The following is a 23,151-nucleotide window of genomic DNA, read 5'->3' on the forward strand; positions in this document are numbered from 1 at the left end:
CAGAGAGTCGTGCTTTCACCAGGTTGAGGAGGAGCTTGGGGACATGTGTTCTGAACAGGACACAGGGGAAGAACAGGGGTCCAAGTTTGTGAGGGCTTCTCATTGGCTGCCAGGTGGTCAGAGTGGGACCACCACTGGGCAGGGAGGGATTTTCCTTCCCTTTTTGTTTTAAGCAGGAGATAAACTGCCTATGTGAAAAATGCCCTCCCTTGTACCAGAGGGAAAAAAGCAACATCTTATCTTCCCTCTTCCTGCTGGTGATGCAGGCACGGGCGTGAAAGGCCCCCCTTCTGGCCTCCCCACTCCATGTAAGATGAGGTCCCTTGATTTCTTCTCACACACCCCCACTCAGCTCAGCTCCAGGAATTTAAAATACTCCCAAGGTTGGAGGGGAAGGCCCACGGTCAACTCTAGTTTTCAAGCCATCGGAAGAATCCTGACAAGTCTGCATCCTTTTCCTGTCGGCACCCCTTCCCCGTGCACCCCCATCACGTAGCAACAAAGTGACATGTAACTGAAATGACAAACACGGTGAGCCCGGGCAGGGGAGGGGCAAAGGAAGAGGGAGAGACTTTGTGGGAACACGCTTATCCTCTTGGTGAACAATCAAGGTACCAGGGAGACACCAGGGCCATGCCCAGGCTCATCATTCTTGAGCCAGTGATAAGGCTGTGCAGGTGGTTCCTGCTTCCAAATGACTGAATTGCTTACAAAAGTGGGCTCTGTATAGGACCATTAGTTACTTTCTTTAAAAAACCTTTTTATGATGAAAATAACATGTGTTCAGAAAAGTGCACAAAAGATGTACAGCTTAATTTATGACATAACCACTATGCAGATATTTAAAAACTAGAATGTTACCAACCTTGCAGAAGCCCTCCTGACCCTGCCCTTCCAGATCACGACCCCCACCTTTGTCATAAATCAAGTATCCGTATGCACGGTGCTGTTTCTGAGAGATTTTGTTTTACCCTTGTGACAAACTGTGATGTCTCTCCAAAAGAGAAATTCTCCCATCTGGTTTTTCTCCATGACCGTCTTGGCTAGTCTTAGTCCTCTGAACTTACATATAACTTTTATTTTATTTTATTACTTTATTTAAAAAAATATTTATCTATTTATTTGGCTGTGCCAGGTCTTAGTTGCAGCACACGGGGTCTCCATTGCTGAGTGCGGGATCTTTAGTTGTGGCATGCATGTGGGATCTAGTGCCCTGACCCGGGATCGAACCTGGGTCCCCTGCATTGGGAGCTTGGAGTCTTAGCCACTCGATCACCAGGGAAGTCCCCTTACATATAACTTTTAGAATCAGTTTGTTGAATTTCACACACACAAAATGTGTTGGGTTTTTGATTGGGATTTTATTAAATTTATATACATCAGTTTGGGGAAAAGGCGACATCTTTACAATTAGTCATGAGTTGGCAAAATTTTTCTTTAAGGACCAGACAAATATTTTAGGCTTTGTGGGCTAAGAGGCAAAACTGAGAATTTTATGTAGGCAAAAACCATCCTTAACTCACAGGCTCCTGAATCTCAATAAATCAGATGTCAGCTTGAATGGATCAAATGTAACCATATGCTTGGTTACATTTTATTATATTCAGGATATTGTATGAGCAAAATTGTTTGCAGAAAGAATTTGAAGTTTAGGATGGTGTCATTTTCCTCTAGAGAGGGTTTTTGTTTGCTCGTGCCAAAGGCCTGGGCCAACGACCCCTTGGGATCACCTTAATCCAATTTCAAGGGCTGAGATTTGGAGGCTGAGCTGCCATCCGTCCTAGAAACTTTCTACTCCCCACCCTGCTTTGCCCTGCTTCCGGGGGCAAAGGACCGAGGGCCCCAACCCGAAGTGAGGGCCGGCCGCCTGGTCCACACCCTGTGACAGGCCCTGTCCCCGACTTCTGCAAGGCCGTCAGGACCACCCATCACCCTCCGAACTGCCTCCTCTAAGCTGGAAAGCGCTGCCAGGAGGAGAGCGTCTATCACACTAAGCCCACCGCCCGGGGCCTCCATCTTCTCCGTGGCCCCGTTCCAGTAGTTCTCCAAACTCGTGTTAGCGCCCTGATGCCTCCGGACTTTTAAAGTATGTACCCAGCCTTTCGAGCTGCCCTCACTGGGATGGTCAGTCCACCAGTACTGGGAGCAGAGGTCCTCACAGCCACACGGCGGAGTTCTGAGGATCCTCATGCAGTACGCTAACAGCAGTAAAGTGTCGGTACACCGCTATCCACCTTTAATTCTGTGTCAAAACAGGAAGGCCCTGGAAAAATCAACCGCTCCCCCACTGCAGCTGCAGCCTCGATACTCACAGCCGCGGTCGTGGGCTCCCCCTGGTGCCCCGGCGCACACAGCGACCTGACTCACAAGGCTTTCCCCAGAGCCCACCATGTGTGGGGGGCAGGGAGACGACCTTCATTCCACGACAGGCCCCAGGGTAAATCCTAAGGCGCAGGTTTCAGCCCTCCTCTCTGTTTCCAGTTATACATTCTTCCCAAGGACGTGCAAGAATCTAATTGTCACTGTTTAAATGCCTTTATTTCTTTCAAATCAAGCTGAAAAGGCAGAATAACAACTCGATATTTCGGCTGTTGGAGGAACAAAGTCTGGGAATTCTCAAGAAACGAAACACAAATGACCAGTAAATATATAAAAATTTCATTAGAAATAAAATAAATGCAAATTAATACAATGAGACGCTATTTTTCCTACTATTAAAGTATCAACATATTCATTTAAGATAATAAATACCCAGTGTTAGGAACTGCTGGGGAGGAGGGTAAAGCCGCACAGCTGTTCCGGGGTGTGTGCGTCAGTCAGCAGAGCCGTGAAGACGCACACACCCTGCAAGCCCGCTACTGCTGACGCAGCCGGGGAAACAGTACAAAAGCCTGGACAGATTCAGCTACAAGGTTGCACCTTATATCACATGGTTTAGGAGAGGCTGGAGACAATCTAACAGTGGACTGTAAAATAAATTACAGTACAGAAATACAACGGCGGAGATGGACGTCACCTACGTGGGAAGTTAGTATTTTGTTAAATGGAAAAAGCAAGTTATGAGAGTACCACATGATCTCATATTTGTTTTAAAAACCCTACGTTTATTTATACAGTACATATAGAAAAACACTGAGAACGTAACACCACATTACCGTCGGCAATCTCTGCATGGTGAAAATATGAATGATTAAAAACATTTTTCTACCTACTTTTTTTTTTAACATCTTTGTTGGAGTAGAATTGCTTTACAATGGTGTGTTAGTTTCTGCCCTACGACAAAGTGAATCAGCTATACATATACACATATCCCCATATACCTACTTTTGTATTTATCTGCAATGAATGTGTACTATTCCTGTGATTAAAAAAGGAAAGAAAAGTAAAAGTCTAAAAAAACGCTTTGCCCAGGTTTTGGCTCATGATACGAGGGGCCACATGTCCCCAGAGGCATCTATGTGGTTTTGTTCCTTCTCACCTGAGTGGATATTCTCTCAGTTTTTCTGCAAATGCCATAATCATGGACATCTGACCATCTGTCTAGAAAACAGTTCTCTCATTTTCTACCAGAGCTTGTGAGGCTACGGCCGGGGACGGAAGCCACCTTTCTAGGGGAGGAGGTTGGTGGCAAAACTGTGCCCAAGGCCCGCACTTTAGTTGGGGGGCCCTTAGACCAAGTTCTGGGGAGAAGGAGGGAGGAAGCAACTGGAAAACAGGTTCGAAGGAATGTCTGTAAGGTCTCCACTTAGCCCTCATTTGCATTCTAGGTCTCCTGAGCCTCAAAGGCACGGAAGATGGGAGGATACCCGGAACCTGGTTTCACAGACTCCTTCTGAGATGGTGAGTCGTTTCAGAAGAGAAATGACAGAACTGAGAATCGTACTGAACATCGAACCGTCAGAGCAACCCCACAGCTACAGAGAGGCATCTGGACGGAAAGTCTGTGTTCTGGGTTAGTCTAGAGATTCCAACTGAATCAGACATCTGTGAGGACCACGCCCAGCGCATACAGTAATGATGACACCATCCACTTAAGAAGTCTGTCCTAGGAGCAAAGAGAGAGTTAGATGAGAGTTATATGCGTCCACGTCAGACAAACCAATGAAGTCATGTGTGATGTGGCAAAGGCCCGCCCCCTACGTCCCACACTCTCCGCTGACTCCAGGAGATCTTGGGAACACAGCCAGGGCTGAGTTTCGCTCGGGGTAGCTGACAGATGGGGTTGGAAATCTGACTTCCGGCTTACAGGCTATATATAGCAGTGCGGAGCGAATACAAAGAAAAACTACATCGAGATTTGAAGGGACAATAAAGTCACTGTCAGCCTAGGGGGGGGGGGCCCTCAACGTGGTCTTAGAGGCATGTCCAAAGGAATGTGTTTCTGATTAGTGGTTTAAATACTGCAGTTTGGAAATGCTTTACTTTTAGAAAGAATAAATTACTGTAGATAAAGTTAGCCACACAACAGACGTCCGTGCACTTTCCTGAATGAGAAAAAGGCGGGTTTCAACCGTCAGCACCATCATGAGCACCATCTGTCACGCGTCATAATGGCTAAAAGGTCGCATAACTGGTCTCTGAGGGTGAGAGCCCAGGGTACAGGAGAGCAGGAGGCCGGGAGGGGAGATCTGTGGAAGCACCCCGTGTCCTAAACCCGGGGGGAAAGGGAGCCGAGCAAAGGCGGGAACGCCTGTGAACTAAGCAGGAGGCCGGCGCCGAGGCCGTGAGGAAGCACGTGGACGCGTGCTGGACGGGGCGGGCCGACACCCGTGACTGACATTAGGGCAGAGAAGGCGACTCGGCCGTCCTTGTGGGGAGTAGCTTTTATAGCTGGGGTGGAGCTGAGTCCCCTCCCCTCAGTCACTCATGGGAAACCCGTTCCAAGGCCACATAGAAACTGTTCTTGTCGTCCAGGCAGTGCCAGCCGATGGGGCCGATCTCGCAGTCCGCGCAGACCAGGAACTTGATGTTGCCCACGTCCTTGGTGAAGCCCACGTTCTCGAAAGTGAACATGTCCTCCACCAGCCAGTGCTCCTGCAGAAGGTCGCCCTCAGGGCTGCCGCCATCGGCCAGCGCCGGCTTCTTCCGCATGGGCGGGAGGCAGAGCTGCGCGGAGAGAACACAGCAGAGCCCTGCTCACTCCGCACGGCCGGCCCCCGAGGCTCCCCCAGCCCAGGCGCCCCGGTCCTCGCCCGCCTCTCAGGAGCAGGGGGAGAGGCGCTGCCTGGTTGCCGCGGTAACCGGGACGCCCTGGGTCCTCGGGGCCGGCCTGTTCCTCCCCTCCCCCTCCTCGGGCTCCTCCTCCCCGCCCCCGCCCCCGCCCCCGGACCCTCCAGGGCCAGCTCCTCCCGGACACTCGGCTCCCTCGTGGCCTCCTCAGGGTCTCCCCCAACCGGACAAACTGCACGAGCTTCCCATGCTGCCCACTGCATGTGTATTCTTTAAAGTGGCTCAGCTGAGGCATAACTGACGCACACCAACGTGGCCAATCTGACACATTCTGGCACACGTATACTGCACACCAACAAAGCTTTACCGCGATCAAGATAACGAGCATATTCATCACCCCCAAAGTTTCCTTATGCTGCTCCATTTCCTACTTGTCGTTTCTGAAATCATCTGATCAGCTTACTGGCTGTTACTTACCAGGGGGCTCCCTCCACCAGCTCACTTTTCCTGTTCACTACCACATCCCCACTGCCTGGAACGGCAAGTGACACAAAGCAGGGCGCAAATATTTGGGACAAGAGCAAACAGGATGTCCGGCTTCACGCTACTCCATCACTGTTGTTACGAAGATAACGGGCTTTATCTCATAAAAGGAACATTAAAAAGGAAAAATCTAGTTCTAGAATTTGGAATATTATCTCTAGGACCCTTTCATCTCCCATTCCTGAGGAGAAAGCATGCGCACGCACGCACGCACGCACGCAACCCCTTTGACTTCTTCCACGTGATTAGCGGACGCCTCAGCTGCCCCGCCCACTGCAGTACACGTCAGCCAAGCTCCTTCCCTGCTCCTCACCACGGCTGCCGCCAATGCGCAGAGTATTTCCCACCCCATAATTCACTACCAACGCACCCCCAAACTCTAATAAAATAGGATGGCCTTAGTGTGCTAGCCCGGCATTGGCAATCAGGACAAAAGCTAACAACTTTAAAAGTTTTTAAAAAATTAGACTGACATCAATCCAAAACAGGTCAATGCTCTGGTGGGGATGAGAATGTCAGGAAGTCCACAAGAGCTGCCAGTGTGTGAAATACCCTGGAGCCCGCACTTCCGAACTCCAGGCCTGTGACGCAGGTAGGGTATCCCTGGCAGGGAGGAGGGAGCTCTGATCCAGAACATTCCCCCTCCCTGTCCTCCAAGCACTCGGCTTATTAAAACACATCTGTGCATTTCCCTTTGCTGTGTCACCTGAGACTTCATCTGAGGACATCACAAAATATGACAGTCCCTCTTCCTGTTATATTGTCATTCCAGCCACTCTTTTTGCCTCATCTGATGGTTAAATGAGTCCCTAATGCTTTGTTTTACCCTGAGTAAAGGCAGAGGCAAAGAGAGGTAGGAATCAAAATTCAGGAACCAGAAAACCTGAATTCCAGTCCTAAGAGTAATTTTCTGTGGGCCTAAACGTCCCTAGGTACATTTCCAGCCTACCTCCTATACTGTGGGTGTGAAATCACATCTTAACTAAATGCAAGAGGAGTGAAACGTGAGGGGAGAAAATCGAAGACTATATATGCATTAGCCCTCAGGACATGTCTAGCACAGGAGCGCGAATCTCCCTCACATTGTCCCCGTTCGCAGTGCATAAGGCCACCTCTGCTGTCTCCCACTTGATTAGTGACTAAAGGGCATGAACTATTACTAGCCATCCATTCAAGGGGTCAGTCACACTGGGTCCTGTTCCCTCTCTTCCTCAACATTCCCATTTTTACTGAAATCCTGTTAAGTCAGAGCCATGTATGTGCACTTGTCTGTGTATCTGTGCCTGGACCTCAACAAAGTAGAGGACAACGCTAGGGTCACGCTGTGGGATGTAACATGTGGGACACAATGAGGCTTTCTGGACAGACTACTGGGGTGGAAATCTAGAAATTAACAGCTAACTTGAGGTGGCCAACTCGGCTGCCTGGGGGCCAAAGTCGCCAGACCCCTGACGAGGTGGGTTAGATGTGCGGCCAAGGCCCCGGCCAGCACCCCTGATCCCGGCCAGCTCTGTGAGACACATCGAACACCACGACGCTGAGATTCTGCTGATGTCTCAGTGAAACCTCTTCTGCTTTCTTCAAGAACTATTAACAGTACCCGTTAAAAAATAAAATATTTTCTTTCTCTTTGTAAAAATACATTCTCACTACAGAGAACTTGGCAAGCATGCTGTACTATAGATGAGAATAAAAACTGTTACAGTAACCTTCTGTTAACCTTTTTTGTAATTTTTCCCCCTTCAGTGAGTACATGTGGTGGTTTTATTATTTTTTATTATTATTATTTTAAAGATACTGACATGGGGAAAGAACCCGACATATATATATATATTTATCTATCTATCTGTTTATCGCTGCACTGGGTCTTCGATGCCGCGCGTGGTTTTCTCTAGTTGCAGTGAGCGGGGGCTCATCTTCGTTGGGGCGCGCAGGCTTCTTATTGCCGTGGCTTCTCTTGCTGTGGAGCACGGGCTCTACGCACACGGGCTTTAGTAGTTGCAGTGTGTGGGCTCAGTACTTGTGGCTCACGGGCTCTAGAGCGCAGGCTCAGTAGTTATGGCACACGGGCTTAGTTGCTCCGCGGCATGTGGGATCTTCCAGGACCAGGGCTCAAACCCGTGTCTCCTGCACTGGCAGACAGATTCTTAACCACTGCGCCACCAGGGAAGTCCCTTGTGGTGGTTTTAAAACCACACAAATGTCCACAAATTCTCTGACAACCTTTCCAAGATGTGGAGACCGTGCCTCTCCCCTTGAGCCTGGGCAGGCCAAGGTGGGAGTGACAGGCTAGGTTAGGGAAGGCTGGGCCACTTTTGCAGGTTGCTCTTGGAACAGTTGCTCTGAGAGCCCTGGTGACCCTGAGGCCTCCTGGCGGATACCGGGAGGAGCGGCCGGCCCATCACAGCCTGTTCCAGGTGCCTGAATCCTCTCAGTCCACAGGCAGACATGGGAGTGAGCAAGCTTCTGAGATGACCCCTCTAACCGCTGCCCCGTGAAAGACCATGAATGAGAGAACTTCTGAGCCGTAGCTGGGTCCTGCCAACCCCCAAATTTGTAAGCAAGATAAACGTTAATGTTTTAAGTCACTGTCTGGGGTGATTTTGTTATGCAGCAATAACTATAACAACACTGTCCCAACACACCTGAGGCATGTTCCATTGTGATTCCTGATTTTTCACTGTGATAAACTATACATAACATAAACTGTACCATTTAAATTATTTTTAAGTGGGCAGTTTGGTGCCATTAAGTACATCCCCATTATTGTGCAGCCATCACCACCATCCGTCCACCCTTTTATAACCACACTTGCCAACACCCCTGACCCGCCCCCGCTTCCTAAACCCTGGCAATCACTAATCTGTTGACCATTTCTAAAATTCAAAAATGTCATATAAATGGAATGATACAACAGTAATCTTTTGGGACCAGCTTTCTTCACTCAGCATAATTCCCTGGAGATTCATTCTCATCCAAGTTGTGGTGCCCGTGGTGTGGCATCATTCACCAGCAGAAGGCCTGCTGGGCTGTTTCTGGTTTTTGGCTCTTAGGAATAAAGGTGCAGTGAACATTTGTGCACAGGTTTTGTGTGAACATGTTTTCATCCCGCCAGGGACAAAGGCCCGGAGAACACTAGCTGGGTCCTATGTTAGGTGCATGCTTAGTTTGAGAATAATGTCTCGGTTTGCTCTCATTCTCATCCAAACATTGCTCTAAGCTCATCTTCCACCCCCCTCTCCTGCCCCAACTGCCCTCTCCCTCAAAAGGTAACAAAGCAACTACTCCCTTCTCTAACTCATCACCCTTTCCCTACATTATCAAGCTCTTTGATGTTTCTTTCCTCTGTGACTATAATTTCCTCTGCCCCAGACTGCAGGTGAGATTCCACAAAGGACCGAGTCGGGGGTCTGAACATTTTATAAAGAAACCGTTCACAGGGCTTAAAAAAAAGAACACGTCGGGTGACCGATGGCGCCTGCGACACGCGGATCCGCTCCGCCTGCTCTAACCCTTAGGCTCACGGACTGAGAACTTCACTCCCTCATTTACTTAAATCCCAATGTCTGTGTCCTCCCTCACGCGCAGTCTCGGGGCAGCGGGCGCGGGACACGGGACGTGGGACACGGGATCTGTGCAGCGGTGTGAACGACACTCCTAGTGATTCACGACGTCGGCGGGGATCACAGACCCGGGAGCGAGCGAGCGCTCTGCGGGTTCGGGCCTCGCCCCCAGGACGGCCCCCACGTCCCGTCCCTCCCCCACCGTGCCCACCCGCCCAGTGCGAACCGCCCCCCCGTTTCCCCGCCCACTCCCCCCCGGGACCCGCGCCCACTCCCAGGGCGGGGCGTGGCGGCGCAGTAGGGAGGAGGCTGCGGAACGTGACAGCGGGACGACGGGCATCGACACCTGAGCCTGAGGAAGGAACGCTCAGGCTCCCTAGAAGGTCGGTCTACAGCGGCCCGGCGTCGGCACCCGCGGTCGGCAGGCGCGGCCCCGGTGCGCCAGTGTCCGGGTCCAAGCCGAAAGGGACCCGGTGTCGCCGCCCCTCCCCCCGTTTCCCTCCGCGTCCCCTCACCTGCCGGCGGGAGAAGAGCGCCGTGCCCGGCTGCAGCACGCGGGAGCCGCAGCGCTGGCACAGCACCGCCTTCCGGTTCCGGCCCTCCGCCGACACCAGCTCGCTCGGCGGCGCCGCGGGCTCCATGGCCTCCACCCGGGCCCTTGGCGGCGGCGCGCAGGCGCGGTCTCAGGGCGACCTCTCCGCACTGCGCAGGCGCGGTCTCGGCGGCGGCGGCGGAGCCGGCAGCGCTCCTTCAGCGCAGGCGCCGCTTCCCGGCCCTGGACGCCACTGCGCAGGCGCGGCCTTTCGCCGCCGCACAGGCGGCCGGGTGTCGGCGTGGTTTTGTGCTAGGTCCCTTCTGGGACGTGACAGAGCTTCTGCCCAGGCTCACCTGGGCGCTGGGCTTCCCTTACACTGAGTGAAACTGAGGCAGTCCAGGTGTGCGTTTAGTCCCGTGAGCGACGGGGACGTCCTGGGGTCAGACCCCCATCAGCAAATCTCAGCCGCAGTGGCTCACACGGGACGCGACCTACAGGGACACCTGCCTTGTGGGCGGAGACAGGCGCCTGGAAGCTTCAGTTGCTGCTCTCTGTACTAATCATACTGACCACTAACTACGTGGCAAGACCTGGTGTTGACGCGCTTCCAGAAACGTCTCGAGTCCCAGTTTCCCTATGGGTCGGTCGTAGCGCAGTGAGGCGGTAAAAGTCGGAAAGGCTGCCTTCGGGGGCCCACGGGTCCAGGCATGGCCCTAGAGCCACTGCTGGGTCGTTACACTGCATCTCACTCTCTCCGGTTCGTCTTCAGATGTCTAGCTTACTAGTTGTAGTGCGGCAGGCGTGGCCTTCCTGAGATGGCAGGGGAGGCAGATAGAAGGGGAGCCAAGCCGCCTGAGAAACGTCTCATCTACCCACCACCCCCTGTCGGCGGCACGTTTTTCTTCTTCCTCTCTGTCCTTCATTAATTCAACATTTGCTGAGCAATAACGGAATATGCTACACCCTGAGGATACTATGACGACAGGCACTTTGTACTGGAGAACGCAGTTTAAATAGGAAGACAGACCCAAACCCAAGGACATGTGATAAAGACAATCCAGGGAACAAAGCACAGATCAGGAGTAATTCCATACGGGGAGTCAGAAAAGGCTTTACCTAGGTGACACTTGAATTGGGCATTAAAAGGTGACTAGGATTTTTTCGGGAGAGCAAGATTATTTCAGATAGAAGGAAGGGTGTAATATATCCACAAGGGTGAGAACAAACTTAGGAATGGTTAAGACCACTGTGGATGAAGCACGTGATACCTGGGGGAAGGGAGAGTGGTAGAGGAGGCAAGATCAGAAAGGTGCCGTGAGTCCAGATCGCCATGGGTCTAGTGTCATGCGAAGGAATTCAAACCTTATAACATGGACAGTGGGCATCCATGGACTTTTAGGCCAGAAATAACTGTTGGATATTTACTGAAAATGTGTTGTATGTTTGGTATTGTAATGGCCCTGTCCGTGCTTTAGAAAGATAACTGATGACCAAATGGAGGGGCTAGACTGGAAAGCAAGCGAAGAGTAGAGGTAAGGGTATCAGGAGACTGTGCTCCCTGAGTCTGGGCAAAAGATAAAAGTCTGAACTACGTGGTAGCAGAGGGAAAAAAAAACACAGGAATGGATTTGGGACAATTAAAGTAAACTCATGTACAACCTAAAAACTAATTGGATGTCTGTATTGTGGTGGAGGTGACAGGTGACACAAGATGAAGGTAGCTTTCAGAGGTTGCATAACTTAGTGGCTGCCTGCCAGTTACGGGAGCTAGAAAACCAGGAGGAACCACCAAATAAGGGGTAGCTGTGCGTAGGTCCATGAGTAGGGGAAAGCACAGAAGACTGGGGAAAGAGTGGAAAGGGACGGAGGGGGGCTATTCAGCGGTGGCTGCCATCTAAGAACTACTTGGGAATTTGGTCTGAAACTCCGAAGTCAGCCATGAAGACAGCCCAGAGCCCAGAGCCATGGGTTCTTCACCCCCTCCGCTCCTGTGCCGCCCCTGGTCTCTTCCTGAGAGAACGAGGCACACGTCTCACAGTTCGGTTTCATCGCAGGCACAATCCCTCTGCTAGAGAAAGGCCGGCCGGCCTCTTTGCTGAACCTCTTTGGCTCCCCCTTCCCTTTGCTCTGGGAGTATCAAGAGTTTTGCAGTTCTGCAAGCCTTCCGCATAGCTGTTTGCATCACAAACAGCTGTTTGTGACACAAATCGAGGCAAATGGGAAAAGGACTGGGGCGACTAAAACCCTAAAATGCAACTGGTTACAAAACAAGCCCAAGATTGCCTCTTCTTTATCCCCTGTGGTTTCTAAGTAAAATCCAACTGTGTGAGTCCGTGAATATGCAATTCAGATAACCTTGTATTGATGGGAGTCTCCGGAGATCTCTTACCTGTCTAACACAGCAGAGACACAGCAGAGCTAGTTGGCAAACACACAGGTGAACGGGCTGAAGAGACAGGACCTGCAGCTGATCCCTATGCCTGGTCCCCCAAAATGTCTGCAAGACAGGCACTTGAGACCATTGATTTTCAAGATTTTCTTAAAAAAAAATACAAACAAAATGAACTTGAGGTCAGTACAACTCAGGGAAAGAGGAAAAAAAGGAATTTCAGAGCAAAGGGAAAATGCATCCTTCTTTAGGTGATCACGTCCCCACACTCCCAATACCCACAGAGCAGGAATGTCACTGCACAGCACAGGGGAGCCTTGGAGGGACAGCGCGTACCGAAACTAACAAAAGGATTTTAGTTGTCGTTGATGATTCTGTCCTGGGATGAAAAAAATCCACTTTAAAGACAGGGAAGGGGCGTTCTAATAGCAAAGAACTACATGTACAAAACACAGCAGTAAAAACCACACCTTAGCAGAAGTATGTCCTTAAAAGAATGAGGGAGTAATCAGGCAGCTGAACTTCTCGGCAGCTGCCACCCCGCCCCTCCCCCGCCCCCTCTAAACAGTATGGACGCATAACAGTGGAGTGAGTAGCATTTGATTCAACAGCGGAAGACCTTCACAGCAGGGAGGACTACTGTGAAATCACAGGAACTTCTGGCTTATCCCTGGCCCACTGAAGGCCCACTTCTCCTCCACCTCTGCTCACCTAACATGTGCTGGCTCTGTCACTCTCTCAGTCCCCAGGGCCCAGAAATACCAGGGGGCCAAGGAGAGACCCTCAAATAACACTCCCTCCTCAGCCTTCCAGCTGTCGCAGGTTCACTCACATTCCACCACGTCCAGCTCCCTTCCCACACTCTACACCCAGGTCTGACGCCAACCCTGTCCCCCCAACGTTTTGACGGGGCTCTTCCCTCTGTTTTCCTCCAGAACGGAACTGTGTTGCCCCTGCTACCTGTAGACTAGAAAGATATTTATTGTTGTAAAACAAGAGTTGGTATCCTTCCAATCATCGAGGCTGGATACTGCCCACACCCCGGCGCTCATACTCACCTTAATTCTCTGCAACACGCGAGGCACAACTTAAATGTATATTCTCCCAAGCGCACGCTGAGTCAGAAACGAGGAGAAAGTGCCCCCGCGGCCGGGAGGAGAGGCGCTCTGGCCTCTCACACCCACTCAGTGTGCAGTCTCCTCCCTTGAGGGTCTGCTGCCCACCCTCCTCGGGGACAACCACCAGCGCGAGGGGCGTCAAATAAGCACAATCATCGCGGCACTGGTGTCTGTAATCGCTCTGTGCACACAGTGAGAAACAGACATTCTGGAAAGGATCCTTGGTTCCCTGCAAACTGTCTCTCGGACCGGTCACTTCTCGCGGAGAACACACACGCCAGCGTCGCAGCGCTGAGTTCCCATGGAGGTCACGACCTCCCAGCTGTCGATGATGGGGTCGTAGCACTCGATGCTGCTCAGCAGGGAGTTCCCGTCGTAGCTGAGGGGAAAGAGGTGGGACTGAGCTCTGCAGCGACACGGCCCCCTCCCACACAGACCCCCTCCCAAACAAGCCGTCTCCCTCCTGAACCAAACCCCATCTCCACCCTAGATGCGGCTCGGATCACACCGCCCTGGATGCCTGGTTTAACCCTCACCCTGCAATCGCATAAAGTCTCCCCCGAAGCACCGTGGCCCCGACGTAGCATCGCGGGGTGGTCATGCTAGTGACGGTTGTCCAGGAATCGGTGCGAATGTTGTATGCTTCGACAGAAGAAAGGTGGGCTGTACCATCGAATCCCCCCACCACATAAATATGGTCATTCAGCAGGGCTACTCCCGCACCTGGGGAAGAAAAGGTACAGCAAATGAATACTGCTAAGCTCAGGATCTGACTTCTAGAAACAGAACACTGTCACTGACGGCTAGCTGAATTCCAGAATGGCCGAGGGATGGGGACGGGGCCAGACAGGCCTGGAAGAATCTAGTCCAGCACAGGTTACCCGCCTGTAAACCCTCTTGAACTGGCTGTCATCTTCACCTTTGTTAATTCACGGCCCAACCCTTATCAGGAGAAAAGAAGGAAGTGGAAAAAAGAAGGCAATAAAGGGAGGAAAGGGGTTGTGACTGGCTCTGGAGCACATCTTGCCCAGAGGAAGGGCGCTCTGCTTACTGTGCCCCAGCCTGGGGGCTCAGGAAGCCCCTTTGCCGCACACGCACATTCCCTCAGGCCGTGTGCACCACGTGCACAGAGCTGGACTGGCTGCTAAGATGCAGGGAGGGGCCCAGATGCAAAACACGAGTAAGACAGGAAGCCTTCGCCCTCAAATTGTACCCCAGTCAAGGTTTAGGCTGCCTTTAGTCTCACTGTATTTAGAGACAACAGGCTGGAGGAGAATGGACCTGACTCATGTTTCCCTCCGTCTCCAGGGAAGACGGGGCTGCAGCCCTGGCCCGATGCCTGGCCTGTGGCTGCACCCTCACTGCACATACAAGGTTTGGACAGCTCCATCTGTTGCCCCCCAAGATCTGACTGGTCTTACCAGAGCGCTTGGTGGCCATCGGTGTGACATTAGTCCAGTGTCCTGTATGGGGATCATATTTCTCAACTGAATTTAAGATATTCAAGCCATCATATCCTCCTGAAAGACAAAGCAGAGACCACTCCAGAAAGAATGGTAAGTCCTCATGCCCATTCCCATTCTGCCTTTCTCGAGTGGTTCAACTAAGTCTTTTAGTTCCAGTTCTCCCTCAAGGGTTCCAATAATCCAAAAAGAAATCTGACAGTACCCTGTTTTCTGCTTCCATGAAAAGGAGAATCCCAGTTAATGAAAAATATACTGCGACAGACCAGGGTTTTAGTGGAAGGACGTCTACGAACTTCATTCTGGTAAAAAGGATCCCACCCCGAGGCTGCCGCCCATCAGTTCTCCCCGCGTCCCAGCCCGCACACCTAGGCAGTAGATGACCCCGCTGGCCACCACGAGGCCTGCGCCTTCCCGGGCCGTCTGCATGTCTCCCAGCATGCTCCACTGGTCGATGTTTGGGTCATACCGCTCCATACTGGTGTGACGCCTGCTTCCGTCAAAGCCCCCAGAGACATAGATCATATCTGCTCAGAATGAACAAGTCACAGCTGTTAGAGAACGAGAGGCTTCTAATAACTCTTTTCTCTACAAATCTCCCACGACTCTTTCCAATGTTTGGGGCAAAAACAAGTGTTTTTTTAAGGGATAAGTCAATTAAGTCCTTTTTAAAGAGGACAGCACAATCGAGACATGTAAAAAGAATGGGGTAAGATGGAATCTTCAGAAACATTCCAAGACTAGATGGGAATTTGCAAAAGTACAACTAGTGCCAATTCCCCACTCAGCACACTGGAACTTGATTTACCAACTCTGTTGTCAGCGTTGAAACACCCATGAGTATTTCTGAAAGCAGAAAGGCATATCTGATTTCACCAGTAGCCTCCACATTTCATAGAGAGGTATGAACCCCGATCCAGCCACCCCGAAATGCAAACACTGCCCTGTGCACCAGCCTACCTCCTAAGGTGGTGGCTCCAGCCAGGCCTCGTCGGACATTCATAGGGGCCACAGAATACCAGACCCCATCTTCGTCTGCTGTGTAGTCTAGACACTCCACTGAGCTGAGGCGGGAACGGCCATCGTAGCCGCCAATCACGTAGATCCGGTCGTGAAGGGACACTGAGGCTACATAGCGTCTCTTCCGAGTGATGCTCTAGGATTCAGGAGAGAGGAGGTACCTCTGTCGTTGCAGTCATGCCAGGCTTAGGCCTCCCCTTTTGCTGTCCTTCCTGTTTTTATCTGTGCACCTCTGCTGCTTCACCTGTCACTGTGAAGCCTTCTGGGCAGAGGTTCATCTGCTGTCTGGATGAAAACCTCTTGCTTGTTGTGATGCTCTTACAGGTTAAAGCCTTCTCTACATTTGCCTCCTTCCAAGGCTTCCAAAGGACCTAATGTCCTTCTGTTATCCAGTATCCAATTCCTTTCTATTCCATAAGGCACTGGGCTAAAGACCGGTATCCTTCCATAAAGTAGAAAGTGATTACCACAGTGCTATCTAAGGGCCAGGACCCAAAGACCCAAAAAGTTAGGAGAAATGATCAAAAGACTTCCAAGTTTTCTCAGAATTACTACTGTTCATTCAGCACTGAAACAGACACGCCGAAGGAGAGAGATACAAACTTCCAAGTTCCGCTGGACGCCAGTTCAGCTTAGCACAGTTTAACACAGTGTGCAGGTCAACAGGGCACGAGAGGAGCGCCCTGGGAGTTGCACAGGCAGCTCGGGAAGGCGCGGGAATGGTGGCGGCCAGCTGAGTGTAACGTGACACAGGGTCATTAATATTTCTGATGTCTAATTAGTCAGTAACTAACTACTGTAACTAATGCTGTAAGGAACATGAGGCTGTTACCAGGCTCTTCTAGTCCAAGGGCTGGACTAGTTATGATCCGGAGCCAGGGACTGCATTTAACCTCTTTCCTCAGGCTTGGTTCCACCACTACTTACTGGCAAAAAGCTCCACTCCTGAGTCTTGGGGTCATACTTCTCTACCACGTCGATGGGAGACTGCTGGCTTCCGAAGCCCCCAACCACCAGAAGCACTTCGTTGGCTCCTGAGGACAAGGGAGAAGGAGAGAGGTCACTTCCCCATCGCTGCTGGGTAACTCCTCCCAGGGAAGGAGAAGGAGAAATGGGGCTAGGATACCTTGTTCTCTGCAGCGCAGAGAAGCCATCTGAAGCAGGAGATTCATTAGGCTGCCTAACAGGAAATTATTTCTTCCTGAGAACCCGAATCTCTGAAATTTAAATTTCTGGACAACGTTAAAACTCCGGAAGGCAAGCATGAACACACCCTACACCATTTCAACCCATCTAGACAACTTGGCTGATTTCACAACGGGCCCCAAGTGCAGGCTGGAGGCTGGAGGGGCTCTCTCTGCCCTTCTCACCCTGTAAAACTCAAAAGGGGAGATTTTTTTGCGATGGCAAAGAATGCTCTCCTAACCTTGTCCCCAAAAAGTTGAGAGTTGTGGCTTAGGAACCAAATGATAGATTAAAAAAATCTTTTCCATGACTTTTATTTTTCCAGATTAGCCAACTATACGACTACATTCCCTGCTAATTCATCAAAACTGCCAGGTAATCATAAGACTAGGCTTTTAAAAGGGAGTCTTTTTCTCTACTATTTTCCCAAACAAGACATTTTGATAGCTTTTATATCGTCCCCTTTCCCCTAAGGACTTATTTGGATAATCTTATTCTGATAATATTTCTTTTGAGGAAGTCCCCCGTGTATTGTTCTACTGGAGAGAACACTTAGCTGGAGCATTTAGGGAAATTCAGTCACCAGGAGGGCGTTTTGTTGACCTGGACTTGAAAGAGCAAATGCAGTGCCTTTAAACTGACAAGAAATACAGACAAGCCCCTAATGAAGTCACGGCTGTGACAGTCACCCACAGCTGCTATGACCATCAGGGAAAAGCTCACATACGCTTCACAACACTCAGCAGGAAGCACGCCACCATCACTTACGAAGTATTCTTGCCGAAAAATTGAGGCTGAATCTTTTTTTTTTTTTTTTTTGTTGCGGTACGCGGGCCTCGCACTGTTGTGGCCTCTCCCATTGCGGAGCACAGGCTCTGGACGCGCAGGCTCAGCGGCCATGGCTCACGGGCCCAGCCGCTCCACGGCATGTGGGATATTCCCGGACCGGGGCACGAACCCGTGTCCCCTACATCGGCAGGTGGACTCTCAACCACTGCGCCACCAGGGAAGCCCGAGGCTGAATCTTGACTCTTATCAAGCGTCTAGTCTAACCACCAGTTTACAGGAGATACAGGGGACAGAAGAATGTGCTAAATGAGACTACTTCGATGCAGTCAACAGAATCTAGACTGTGGGAAATTCTACAGGTTTCTTTAACAGATAAATTGCAAAGGAAAACCAAAGCAGGAGGGAAAAAACTATGGATTAAAAGAGACTAAAGAGGACTTCCCTGGTGGCACAGTGGTTAAGAATCTGCCTACCAATGCAGGGACACGGGTTCAATCCCTGGTCCAGGAAGATCCCACATGCCATGGAGCAACTAAGCCTGTGCACCACAGCTACCGATCCTGTGCTCTAGAGCCTGCAAGCCACAACTACTGAGCCCACACGCCACAACTACTGAAGCCTGTGCGCCTACAGCACGGGCTCCACAACAAGAGAAGCCACCACAATGAGAAGCCCACGCACCACAACGAAGACTAGCCCCAGCTCGCCGCAACTAGAGAAAGCTCACGCGCAGCAACCAAGACGCAATGCAGCCAAAAAATAAATAAATTAATTAAAGCCCAACAAAAATATGTGGAAAAAAATAGTTTCAAAATAAAATAAAAGAGACGAAAGAGTGCTATGAACTCAGTGCAATGTGTGGGCCTTGTCTGGATCCTGATTGGAGCAACTGAAGTGTCAAAAACAAAGAAAAATCAATTACGGGAAAACTGAGGAAGTGTGTGTGTGTACTTGATATCTGATGAAGATAAATCCTGGTAAATACTTGGTTGTGTGTTTCTTATCTTTTAGAGATACACACGAAAGCATAATATATATGGATGGAATTTTATCCTGTCTGGGATTTGCTTCAAAATATGTAGGCTATGAGTTGACAATTGTTGAAACTGGACAATAGGTATGGGGCAAATCCTTATATTATTCTGTTTTTATACATGTTTGAAATTTTTCTTAAACCCACACATAAAGCATGGACTTTAACTTCCCCCTCTGAGAGGGCACCTGTCTGTGAACTTGCCAAATAAAGTACGTGGCCCCTTCTCCAAGGTGAGCAGCCATCTCCTTTTAGAAAACAAAGCATTTGAACAAAGGGCCCTTTTGTATGATGCAGATTTTATTTCTGAAATCCCTCCAAGCTGGGGGAGGCCAGGGCCTGCGTTGGCAGCACTTTCCCGCCATCTGCCCCTTTCTCCCCCTCTGACTTGAGCAGAGGAGGTGAGACAGTGATGAGTCCCGAAAGCACCCACAACAACCGAGGGGATTTTCTATGCTTCGCACATTAAAAAAAATACCATTGATTTTCAGCTTTAATTTCAAAATCTGGAGGACCAATAGCACTCCCGTTGGCTGCAAGTTTCTCAGTAAACCTCCTGGTAACCTGCATCCACAGAGGAACGTGGACAAGGTGTCAGTGTGAGTCGCTCAGTGATTTATGGCTCTGAACCCTGGGGCTCCTAGATCACTAGAGGCTGGGGTGTCCGAACCTCTGCAAGGAAGACCTCTTTTCATTACTTTCCCTCAAAGATCCTGTGTTTTGAAAGACTGCCTGCCACGTGAGTTTAAGTGGTTAACTTCCCCACTGCAGCCGGAGTTCATGTCAGTGCCAACAGAGCTTTTGATAAGGATGAGAGGGCCAGTGTTTTAACACTGAAAACATGTAATTTTAGTCAATTCTGATGTCTGTTTAGCCTGTGTAGCTTTTTCTAGCACAAAATTGATTTTCTTTTAAAAAGTCTAAAAAATAACTCAAGGGCTAATATGACTGTCATCCTCACTCACATGTTACCCACCCTTTGGTTAAAAAGATTTAAGAATTTTATGTCTTGTGATTATAAAACATATAATATATAAAATACATTATTAGTGTTAAAAAGCTTAAAAAGAAAGTGTTATGAAAAAAATTTAGCTATAATTCCACAATACAAAGACACAGCAAAACATAAGATTATTTCCTTCCAGTTTTGTTTCTAAATATTTATAAAACATAAATGGGACCATATTGTAGTGCGTCCTATTTTATTTCATTTTCTCAAGATATTAACAAAATCCTTTAATATATGATTTTAATATTCTTAGGCATTTCAGGAGTTCATGATTTGGGGTTATAAATAATCACATATAATCCTATGATAAACATCCTTGAATATGAAACTTTTCCCAGTCATTTTCTTAACACAGTAATGGGAGGACTGCCTAGTGAAGAACATGAACCTTAAAGAAATCTTTTGATCTGTATTATAAGATACTGAGGTTGAAACAAATTCCATCCCCACCAACACTCTAAAGGTGCCAATCCATTCTACTCTCTGTAGCACTGGTATTGTTCTTTTATTCTTTGATACTTTGGTAGGCAAAAAATTGTATTTATTGTCTTAATTCTTGCCTTATCACTGCTAAGACTTTATAACTACTTTGGCCGAATCTCACCCCTTATATTTAGCAGGACTCCCCTTCTATGAGCCGTACACTCAAGTCTCTAGTGTTTCTTTCTTGCACGCATTTTTATGAGCTCTTTGCATGCAAACGACTTTAACCTTTTGCTGTGGCTGCAGCAGATTTATTTTCCTGATTTGTCTTACAGTGTTGTACATGGTTTTTATTTAGTCAAGTACACTGGCCTTTCCTTTTGCAACTTCTTCTATTGCTTTGTGCCTAGAAAGTCTTCCTCCCTCAGAGGAACTCCTAGGGTTTCACTGTTTTTGGACCCTCAGCTGGGACCACTACTCCAGCAGACTTACTAATGTGAGAAAAAGCCAGGGAAAGGGCTGACCAGAAGGAAGCCTGTTTGTTCTCTGCCAAGGAATGGGGCACTTGCCAAGTTAGATTCTTATCTTTATGATGAGGAAAATGTGTCTAAAACACCTGATAAGAGCAGTGTGAAAAGGCGCATTACTCACACCAAGGCGTCCCAACAGTGCCAGTCACTATTTTTTTGGGGGGGGAGGAGGGGAACGTGTGTGCGCTGGGGTGTTTTGTTGGAGGAAAGTGCAGACAGGCTGCAGGACTGCTAAGAACAGGTTCAGGGACAGACATTTCCATGTGCTCAGAAAAGAAGCCAGTGACAAGGTAGGAACTACAATTTCTATTACATCTTTTATGAGAGAGTAATGGGTAAGATTAACAATTAAAACAAAATCCCCACACATTAGTTGGCATGCTGTTTTTCCTCAGCTGTATATTTAATTTCCTTATGCTGTATGCAAAGAGCCATCATCCTGGTAACTGACTTAGCAACCTCTATGAATAGAGACGGGCAGAGAGGACAGGATGGCTGGAACAATTTACTTCTAAGGTACTAACGTGGAGATGCTAAATTAAGAATCTGGTAGGGAACAGTTTCATTATTTCCTTCCTAGAACTTTTGAAAAAATGACCTCAAAACTATGAGGGCGTGTAGAATCATATTCTAAACCCTCAAGGTCAGGACAATAAGCAAGTTCTCTGAGGAAGCAGGAGCTTTCTGCTGCCTGTTCAAAGAAAAGCAGGAAATGCACTCTAAAGAACCTTCTGGGTTTGGTGGTTCACACAAATTTTCATTGGACTTAGTTCGATTTAACAAGCAATTATGTACTGGTTGGGACACTTCTGGGTCTACAAGAAAGAAACACATCTTCTGTATTGGAAAGAACTCTAGTGGCTGAATTTAACTCCTTTCATATGCCGAAGAAGAAATGGTAATCCAGAGAAGCTGAAGGACTTGTCGAAGTTCAAACAGCACGTTAGCAGAGTAACAGAACCGGGAGTGAAAAATCCAAGTAAGAGAGATGTCTTATCTCCTAGTGCCAGATTCTTTCCTCTACATCACTGGCTTACCTGGTACTTCCAGAATATATATTTGTTATCTTCTCTGTAAGCTTATGGTAATAACACGGAGGTATATAAACAAAACACTAGTAGTTAATATTCCCCCGCAATCTCACTTTATTAAAGGTTTACTGTTTATCCTGTATACATGTCGTTTGTTTATGCTCAGGCAAACGCACATATATAGGAGCTTTTGCCTCTTTCTTTTCCCCCACTCAGTGTACACAATTAATCTTACGTGTATCTGACTCAATGCTTTTAACAGTTTCGTGACATTCCATGGTACAGCTGTGCTATAATTCAGTCAACCATTAATCCCCCTTTACTTGGCATTCAGGTTGTATTCATTTTTTTCTGGATATTAGCAATTTATAGTAAACGTTCTTATGCATATATCTTTCCTCATATGTGCTTATTTCTGTACTGACACACTGTTTCTACAGTACAGATTCCCGGAGGTGGGACACACAGGGTGTGCCCGTTTTAAACTCTAGTGACTACCTTGTTCTAATCTGTGGTTCCAGACCTCCTAGTGGAGAATCTTTTAAGCGCACGGTGTTCCCTCACACGTCCTCCTCTGTGTGCTACCTGTGCGCCTCCCATGCCGGCTTCTGTGGGGTCACTGCTCTCTTTCTTGTTGATACATATGGGTTCTTTTTACGTAGAAATGTTAACCTTTTGTCATACATATTGAGTATATTTTCTCCCAGTCCCCGTCTTTTGACTTTACGTCTTTTGCCATCAATTTTAAAAAAACAAAAAACCCCAAAAAACTGATGCAGTCAAGTAACCTTGAATAGTTCTAGGTTTTTCTGTTTTAGTTAAAAAAGGGGAGTAGAGAGAAGGGAGGTTGCTCTCTCATGGATACAGAATCCCAGTTTTGTAAGATGAGAAGAGTTCTGGACATGGCTTGTACAACCGTGTGAATGTATTTAACACTGCTGATCTGTACACTTAAAATGGAGAAGATGGTAAATTTTATGTTATGTATATTTTACCACAATTAAAAATAGAAAAAAAGGCTCCCACCCAGAAGTTATACAAATAATTTTCGTATAATTTCTTCTAATATTTTCATGATTTTTCACTTAGTCCTTCAATCTTTTTAAAAAAATTTCCTTTTGTATTTTCTCCATTTATCTTGTGTTGATTACATATCTCTGTGTATAACAAGCAATACAGATCACTTTTTGTCATCTCCCAGGAATTAACAGAACAGCATCCCTTTAAAAATAACAATAACAAAAAGTAGTATCTCTGGGTGGTGGAATTATGGATGACTCATTTATTTATTTTTTGCTCCTCTGTATTTCTAAAACTTCTACAGATATGTACTACTTATGCCATTAAAAAA

The 23,151-nt window shown here is 48.5% G+C and overlaps 2 protein-coding genes across 4 annotated transcripts in view; both read right to left on the reverse strand.

Moving 5' to 3' along the window:
- Positions 1 to 2,516: 2,516 nt before the first annotated feature.
- On the reverse strand, positions 2,517 to 9,953 carry RABIF (RAB interacting factor). The gene is made up of 2 exons (XM_060091524.1): positions 9,791 to 9,953; positions 2,517 to 5,106 (listed from the first exon to the last, which is right to left on the reverse strand). The coding sequence occupies exons 1-2, from the start codon at positions 9,914 to 9,916 to the stop codon at positions 4,861 to 4,863; spliced, it is 372 nt and encodes a 123-aa protein (XP_059947507.1). The 5' UTR covers positions 9,917 to 9,953; the 3' UTR covers positions 2,517 to 4,860.
- A 2,378-nt stretch (positions 9,954 to 12,331) lies between these two features.
- KLHL12 (kelch like family member 12) overlaps positions 12,332 to 23,151 on the reverse strand; it is a 28,370-nt gene continuing 17,550 nt past the window's right edge. For all 3 annotated transcript variants that reach the window (XM_060091523.1, XM_060091521.1, XM_060091522.1), the window contains exons 7-12: positions 16,728 to 16,834; positions 15,741 to 15,936; positions 15,149 to 15,307; positions 14,739 to 14,837; positions 13,854 to 14,040; positions 12,332 to 13,696 (exon numbers count right to left, since the gene is read on the reverse strand). In XM_060091523.1, the coding sequence (XP_059947506.1) occupies positions 13,570 to 13,696; positions 13,854 to 14,040; positions 14,739 to 14,837; positions 15,149 to 15,307; positions 15,741 to 15,936; positions 16,728 to 16,834 (875 nt within the window). In that variant the 3' untranslated portion in view covers positions 12,332 to 13,569. The remainder of the gene's footprint in view (positions 13,697 to 13,853; positions 14,041 to 14,738; positions 14,838 to 15,148; positions 15,308 to 15,740; positions 15,937 to 16,727; positions 16,835 to 23,151) is intronic.

Source organism: Mesoplodon densirostris, chromosome 2 (genome assembly GCF_025265405.1).
Source record: "Mesoplodon densirostris isolate mMesDen1 chromosome 2, mMesDen1 primary haplotype, whole genome shotgun sequence".
In the NCBI taxonomy this organism is placed as follows: Eukaryota; Metazoa; Chordata; class Mammalia; order Artiodactyla; family Ziphiidae; genus Mesoplodon; species Mesoplodon densirostris.